At 40.9% G+C, this 8,633-nt stretch overlaps 1 protein-coding gene across 3 annotated transcripts in view; it reads left to right on the top strand.

The window, feature by feature from the left end:
* The first annotated feature begins 210 nt into the window (after positions 1–210).
* The window catches only part of khdrbs2 (KH domain containing, RNA binding, signal transduction associated 2), a 79,505-nt gene continuing 71,082 nt past the window's right edge, over positions 211–8,633 (top strand). For all 3 annotated transcript variants that reach the window (XM_086259750.1, XM_086259747.1, XM_086259748.1), the window contains exon 1: positions 211–625. In XM_086259750.1, coding sequence (XP_086115876.1) covers positions 535–625 — 91 coding nt within the window. In that variant the 5' untranslated portion in view covers positions 211–534. The remainder of the gene's footprint in view (positions 626–8,633) is intronic.

The following is an 8,633-nucleotide window of genomic DNA, read 5'->3' as shown; positions in this document are numbered from 1 at the left end:
ACTTTACTAGCATGCTTTATTTGTTCTCCGCGGAGTACTATATCCAATATTATTAAAGTTTCCAGGTTCAGAGACCGTTGTCAACAGCAACCAAATGCAACCCCATCCTTTTTAAAGCAATTCCCTTAAAGAACACTCAGCATTTCCTTTACGCTCAGTGGGGACCTTTCTTGGTGTTTCAGCAGCGCCAGTCCCAGAATATGGCCAATAATGTTGCTGAGGGGCGGGGAGCAGCGCGGTCTGCAGACCCACTGAGTCTGGCGGGGTGCCGAGGAGAGGCAGCAGGCAGCGGTAGCAGAGATGGGCTCACACCTTTGAATCACAAATCAGCACCCCCACCCCTACCCCAGTCAAGCATCTCGGGAGACACTGGAAGACCAATTTTTGGAGGGGGTTTTGCTGGTGTTCCTCATTAAGACCGGTAGACTACAGCTACCAAGAAGCAGGAGCGGCAAGGGTTATAGTTGCATTGTGACGTTCAGCACTCCTGCCGTCTCACCTGCACTGCCGGTGAAGAGGTCCGCTGTGATAAAGATGCATCCAGATAAGTACCTACCTGAGCTGGTGTCCGAGAAAAACAGCCTGGACCCCTCCTTTGTGCATGCGGTGCGCCTGCTTGCAGAAGGTAAGTGAAGTATATATGTGTGTGTATATAGAATATATATCTTTTTTCAAGTCTAATGCACTCTGAATGTTGGACTTGGCGACAGTCACGATGTTCATTCTAACGTGAAAGCACAATTGCATTGAATTTTGGGGCAGTACAGTGAGCTGATGTGAGCTTGTTTTTAACACACTTTGAGTGCTTGCGTGGCGACAGTTGAATTCTCTGTGCTGTGCGTTTAATGTAGACACTGCTCTTCGGCTCCAGTGAGGAACTTTTGTTGGGTTTTTCCCAAAACTTCAAGTGAACAAATGCTGTGAGCAGAGACAATAAAGTATGTGTACAGTCAGAGGGGGTTATTGTAACCCCACTGTCCGCCAAGATCAATGCGCTGGCTCACATAAAATAAAGCCAATGTCTTCCTTGAGGATTTCTCATTGACTTCAGGGCAAGAATAATCAAAAAGGTGCCACATTCGTCAGTCCAACAATCATAGTACTGTATTAAGGTAAACGTGCTCTTAATCCTGTTATACTGTGTGCTGCCAGCCAGTATTTTTTCTGTTAAATATGTGAATTGTGTGGTCATTTATCAAGCCAAATATCACCTCTCTAATATTTTAATTATTCCACGTGAGCTAAACCTTGGAGGCTAAAATCAAAGTGTTTGTAATTATTGCATCATGAGTCATAGATTTCTGACTGAACGAAAATTGATAGATGCACACCTCCTCTTACAGGATAAATGCCATCAAGGTAATGGAGAACAGAAAATGTCAGTGAAACATGCTGTAAAGCCTTTCCTCCAGAATAATGTTACTGTATGTCAACAGAGTGCCGCAATCAGCCTGCAGCATTTAAAGTACTTTGTAGCCTTCATCTCATTCACATGCTGAGAATGTGTCACTTCTGATAGGAAGTGTGTCACCTCAAAGCAAACACAAAAACTCAGCTCAGCTCATTCAGCCCAGAGATGCAACTTTTGCATTTTCTCGTAGACTGCGTGGTCTCTCTTCCTGTAATTGCACAAGTCTGGTTGATGTGCAGTGCTATAAAAGCTTGGATAAAGGTTTGAGTGACGTGCTACTGGAGTGAAAGGCTGAATGATTATCATAAATGTGAATGGATTAACCTGTGTGGACTTACCAGGAACGTATTCCTGTACAAAACAATATATCAGCCATAAAATGACAAAATTAAACATAAAATGCTGTCATATGTTACATGACTGTAAAACACTCAGTGAAATGCTTTCTACTGGTTTTCCTGTGTGCTAAAAATGTTGGTGATTCTGAAGGCAGTTGATTTAACTAATTTATTAGATCATGCGTGTATGCTAATTTTGGGTTCTGACATGTTTGTTTAAAAATGTAAAGTCACACTTTGTGTTAATTAGCTGCTGGACGGGGTGTGTGCGCGATCTGCTGTTCGACCCCTTGAGCTTTCCTGTTGAAATGTGTTGATGAGACACCTGACACTCCCATTCTTGTCGCTAACTGGGATCCAGATGGGATCATCTGTCACACAGTACACTTTGCCATATGTACTCAAGCCTAACTCACACAGTCAGGATGCAATCAAAGAATGCCATCCACCACTATGAACTGCAATTAGCATGTTACACGAGGATACCTATGTTTTTGTTTTTTTTTACTGACTTTTTTCTCAGAGCAGTTTCAACAGTTCACAACAAATACACACACTACAATGCCCCATAATTAACAATACAGTACAGTCTTCAATATTAGAGTACAATACTGTAAAAAAAGTATATAATACATTGCAATGCATTTGTCTGAGAAGAATGCTGTTGGCAAAGTCAGTAAACAGAAACCTCTCTGTATTCATCAAACACAAAAGTGGCCAATCAGTATAATAAACTGTCAGTTCAGTCAGTCTTGCAATGTCCAAAACAATCAGCCGTGGGCAGCATGTGAAAAAATGTTCAGCACAGACTTGTTATCTTGTGTTGTCAGTCTATGGGTATCAGTGGACAGCAAGATAAACTGCGTTTACAGATTTACAGATTTGCAGCTATTTATCACTGAATATCAAAGCATGTAATCCTGTGTTATTAACATCATGCACAATCGACAGCATAACATGGATTAACCATGGTCACAGTTAGCATCTCCATATTTATGAAACGAATTATTTACTGTTTGTGTTTATGTTATGTTGCTTCTAAAACCGTTTGTCTCTCTTTGAGCTGATTTAAAACTCTTTGGAACAAAGCTCCAGTCCGCGGCTGTAAACTACGGGTGGGTGGGGATAATTCTCTTGTCGAGCTGAAACTAAGCTTCCTCTTATGAAGCAGCAAGGGTTGTTAGACAGAATGTATGAATATATTGGTATATTATACAATCAAAACTGTATGTAGAGTATTTTGAAACTGCTACAACTTTGCTCCACAATCTCAAATGAAGATTTTTTTTCTTGGACATTGCTGCATGAGGCTAATGATTCCTCAGACTGACAGATAAGAGTCACTTCTTTCAAGTTTTGCACTTTAAGTTTCCTCAGCCTAAAGAACTGTGTAGTTAGTCTGAACGTGGGCTCATGTCAGTGTAAAGAAAGGCAAGCCTTTAATAGATCCCAGTGGTTTTCTTTGTAAGGCTTGCCTACATGCCATGCAGCCTCGTCTTGCCATGAAAACCGGTGGGATTTCTAATAAGGCAGCAAGCAAAGCAGACAGGGAGTTAGACAAGAAAACTGTCTGTTAAGAAAAAAAACTAAATGTGTGCACTACTCTGTCATTCCATTTCTGAAAGAGGCATTTCTCCATGTCAAGATAGTTTACATTTTCACTAAGCATTGTAAAAGGGTATATATTATCTCAAATACAAGTGCTGCTAGCGAGAGTGACAATGCAAATAAAATCTGCATGAAATTTGAAGGATGTAGACTTCTCTGAATCAAATCGGAATATAGATATGGAGGAGGCCCAACACCATGCCAAGTGCAATTTTAGACATTAGCATAGTTTGGGCTCAAAATACACTTTAATCTGCATCTTGAAGAACTTTTCTTCTCAGTCTGTTCATTTTCTCCTTACATTTAGTTACTGCTATTAGTATATGAGCACTCAAGGTTTCCACTGATTCCTCTCCTGCACTTTCTGGACTTGTGTTTAAGTTTGATTATCAAGATAATGCTTCAAAAATCTTCTTCAATACATGAGCTTTCTTTTTGCATAGTTAAGAATACACTTAGAGTACATATTGCAGTGGTATAAGCACTCTTCAGAACGCACACAGACGCTTATAAATTTCTCGTTTCAATGAGTATGCTTTTTATAAAACTGTGATTAAATAGTATTAAGCAATAAAAAAATCAGCAGGAAATACAAAACTTTATTCATTCTTTTGGTGGAAAAAACAACCTGTGGTGATTGTACACAACCACAAACACACAGTTAAATTAATAATGTGGTAATATTCTTCCACTCTCCACACACGCATAAATCAAACAGAGTTATGGTTTCAGTCTCCCACAACATTCCCACATTTAAGTAAATTTGCAGTCTCTAGAGCTACATGACAACCACTTAGTTTCTTTGGTTTAATTAAGTTGCTGAATTTGTTTACAAGGTGGTAGTGAGACCTATGCTGTGATTTATGGTTCATAGACGGTGGGACTAAGAGAAAGACGGGAGGTGGAGCTGGAGATGGTACATGCTGAGATTTTGACTGCGAGAGTCCAGGACGGGCAGGATTAGAAATGAGTACATCAGAGGGACAGCTCAGGTTGAGCGTTTGGGGGAAAAAAGCATGAGAAGCAACAGTGAGATGGTTTGGACATGTGCGGAGGAGGGATAGAGGACATATGAGAAACGAGGGAAAAAATTATCCTTCAGTTTAACTTTTTTTGTGTTTCCTGCCTCTTTGGAGCTAAAAGGACCACTCAAAAACATGGGATATCATTGCAAAGGCCAGGATGTCCTCGATTGGGGACATCAGAACTTAGTAGGGTAGCTCAAATATGTCAAAAGATATAGACCAATGTACATTACAGAAGACATAAATGAGTGGACTGTGTCTCAGGAGGTTACTGGACCGTTGATGTTGAATATGGAACTGCCAGGCAGAAGAAGAGGAAGACCATAGAGGAGGTTCATGGATCTAATGAATGCAGAAGGTTGGTGTGACAGAAGAGGATGCAGGGGATAGTGTGATCTGCTGTGGCAGCAAAGGGAATAGCCGAAAGAGGAAGGAGATTAATTTGTTCCGATGCACTTTATGGCACTACACTATTCTAAATGATGGTGCATACTTTGGGTTTGCATTGTTTTGTCACTGATTTATAGAAGCTGCATTAATTACTTATTAATTACTATTGCCTTTGTGATTTACCTGCCTGCTTCCGCAGTCCTTCCTGGTTTGAGCTAAGGAAGAGGTTGAGGGTGTTGCTGGCCAACCAAATGGACTGAACCAACCAACCAATTTAGTTATTGTCTCGTTGCTTTCTCCCTTTGCATTTTAATGGTTTAGTCCACTAATGTATATCTTGAGTTGTTTGTTAAGATAAGGTTTTGTTAAGTTAAGCAGTGTTATGGAGTAAAGTTCTGCTTAGTTTACCTCTATTATGGGTCTATTTCAGTTTTTATTTATTTCTGTGATTACTTTTTCTTTGGATTAGAATAAAACCCACTCTTTAAAAATTACACCTGTGCCTGTATATCCTTTATTTGCTTTGTACCTTACACACCGATTTGTAAGGCATCAGTTCTGTTTGGTACACAGATGGCTTTTAGAATGTTCAAGACACTTTTGAAAACTTACCACAGTTTTTCTGCACATTTAGTCAATCTCAGCATCTCCTTGGGGAATACCACATCATGCTGTTCTTCCTGTTCCTCTTGTTGCTGAAGATAGTGTTTTTATGATTCAGGCGGGATGTTTGAGCTCATTGTCATGCTGCAGAATTTGGGACCAGTCGGAGTTCCTCCTTACAGAGAATGGATGAGAAGAAGCTAAACATCCGAGGTGCCTTAAACTTTTCACTGTATACCTCACATTCTGATGTTTGCCACAGAGAGCCATTATATCTGTGAACACTAAGAATTGATTTTCACTTATCTTTCTCTCTCGTTTATAAATGGTTGCTTACATTTTCAGCACATCCATTACAGCGTGCTCAGTATCCAGCAGTGACCCACCTCGCTGTGACACATAAGCAGCACCCCATGTGTTATGACCTATCAAAAGGACACAAAAATTACATTTCAGGGGCGGGTGAGACATTGAAATTACATTTTTCAGTATTTAGCCGACACCCTTATCAAGAGTGACTTACAATGAGTGCATGGGTCGAATAAGATTAAATTCCAAGGTCACTAGCATCTTGAGCAACAGAAATGAGCCAAAGCCGTAGCACTCAGACAATAGATATTAGATAACAGATTATATTACTGTGTGTCTTGAATGTTCACATATCACAGGGAACTTACAAATAAGGCAGTAGGAGACAGAGAAAAATGTAACCCCAAAAAAAGTCAGAGTGCCCACCCCTGCAAATGTGCAACAGTACCAGAAAAATCTTCCATCAAAACGATTGTTTCTATCTTGTCATTGTAATCATGTCATGAGATGAGTTTAAAATGCACATTTCCTTGCTTTTCATATGTAAATGGTATGATTAGTAATTGCTCATTCCACTTTCATCACACATTCTGAAAATATAATGCTTACACTAAAAATTTACAACTTAAACAGTCTGCCAAGTGCTACATTTGCCTAAGTGCAGCTCGGCTGAAAACACATAAACAGCATGTGGCCAAACAGAGGAGCACATTTCCAACATTTTAATATTCATCGGTCAAAACTGTGAAAAAGAGCCAAAGCTAATTGCATGTCTTGCTGTTCATTCCCCCTACTAGGTCCACTCTGGCCAGGCGAAGCACTACTGCTTCGTCTTTCTGTATTTGATGTGAACAAGCAATCACTTATTGGAGACTAATTGCACTGATTTATTTTTTCCATTGTGAAGTCATTATTCTAGATATACTATTCAGTGGCTAAAAGAAATCAGTGAATAATTTAGCTGTCTAACTAATGGGAGCACTCAACAATGCCCACAATGCACTAAAGCACATAAAGTAATAATCACTCAGTTCACCACTGTGTAAATCAAAGATTTTTGAGAATTTTAATATCAGTCAGCGAGTCTCTAATCTTACCTTAATTGACTTTTCCAACAGATTTTAGGGATTAAGGGAAACTTAAAACAAATCAGCAGATGAATTCTGCACATCTGTAAAGTACAGAAAGACCTTGAATCCTTGCAAAGTGAAAATACAACCGCAAACATACAAACCTTGTACAACTGAGGGAGTCTGAATATGTCGTCTAGCAATTTTTTGTCTGCAGTTTTTTTTTAATACTCATCAATCAGTCTGCAGATTATTCAAGGTCTGAAGTCTTTCAACCAGCTTTGCAAAATAAAAAAAGAGCAGAGTGAAAAGAGGAGGATGCTTACTGAGTGTATTGTTTGTCTATACAAAGCACATGTCAGATTCCAGGACATCCTGAGCTTGCTCTGCGTTGGATGTCTTGATATACATCATGTATTTAATCTGTGCTGAATTGAAGTTGATCAGACCTGCAGAAGTGGACGGATATAATTTTGATTGGATTCATTTTGTCTTGGTAGCTGGGGATCAGTCCACCAGGGCCTCTGTTCCTGGCCGCCGCCCAGCATGCAGTGCACCTGACCTCTACTGCGTCTCCTGCAGGTGGTGGGCCTGCAGGAGGATGGCCCCATGTCCCTTTTTTGCGCTGTGCCTGGCCGGCCCCATGGACTAAGGCCTGGCCTCTAGACGCTTTCACCCAGGCACCCAGGGTGGAGCCCTGGTAACCTGGGCAGGGTGAACTGTTCCCTTGATGTTCTACTCATAGGGGTCTTCTGAATCGCTCTTTGTCCGGTCCCTCACCCAGGACCAATTTGCCATGGAAGACCCTACCAGAGGGCAAAAGCCCCTGGATAACATAGCCCCCTGGATTCCTGGGACACACAAACCCTCCACTACAATAAGGTAGCAGGTTCTGGGTCCTGAGGCAGGACACGGGGGAGGCTGGCCTGAGAATGCCTTGGTGTTTGATAGAGTTGTATTGTTGATTGTCATTTATGCTTAGAAATATTTAACCATAGATGCTTAGAAGTGTATAATTAATTGTGTAGTGATAAGTTGTGTGATCTTTAACAGGCTACAGAGGCCTGGTGTGCATTCCACACTGGGAGCATGGGAAAGTTTGTACCTTGTTTAATTGTTATGGTAGGATTAACGTAGTTACATCTGTTCTAGTCTAAGTGCTTTTCTGTTTAGATGAACTGCTGGACTTCCTCACCGGGGGGGGGGGGGGTCTAGTCTACCCTCTTCCTAACCAAGGATGTTTGCTTGTGTGCTTTTATGACCCTTTGATCAGCAGTAACATACACACACACACACACACACACACACACACACACACACACACAGTATGTCATATGTTAATGAACCTATGCATATTCATGTAACCTCAATAAAAGGACAGTGTACGGGAGGACGGACGAGAGCTACTGGAGTCAAGCGAAGGAACGGCGTTTGTCTGGTTCTCTCCCGTGCACGAGTACCATGAAGAAGTTTGCCTACTTGCGTCTTGCTTGCAGTGTAATTATATTGTCTCAACGTTCCAGCGAATAGGTTTATGCTACAAACCTATCAGTGTTCCCCCAGACAAGCTGGAGGAGGTGGGTGGGGAGAGAGAGGTCTGGGCTTCTCTTCTTATGCTGCTGCCCCCGCAACCCGGCCCCGGATAAACCGAAGAAGATGGATGGATTCATTATGGTGACTTATTTTACCACCATGCATCTGCTTTCTCTGGATTTACGTTTTTCTTTATTCACATCAGATTCACACAACATCAACAGAAAATCAGAGAAATAAGCACAGTGTAATCTCACCAAAATCATCTTAGACCTGGATATAATTATATCTTAGACACACCTTTTTTTTAAAAAAAAAAACAATGGCTGCTAGTCAGCAGTAGAAC

The sequence above is a fragment of the Aulonocara sp. 'chitande type north' Nkhata Bay genome, linkage group LG13, assembly GCF_057382095.1.
Source record: "Aulonocara sp. 'chitande type north' Nkhata Bay isolate Kocher_YH1m ecotype deep benthic linkage group LG13, A_spYH_male_GT1.1, whole genome shotgun sequence".
In the NCBI taxonomy this organism is placed as follows: domain Eukaryota; kingdom Metazoa; phylum Chordata; class Actinopteri; order Cichliformes; family Cichlidae; genus Aulonocara; species Aulonocara sp. 'chitande type north' Nkhata Bay.
Note: the sequence above shows the minus strand (reverse complement) of the source record. Positions and strands in the feature narration are given on the sequence as shown.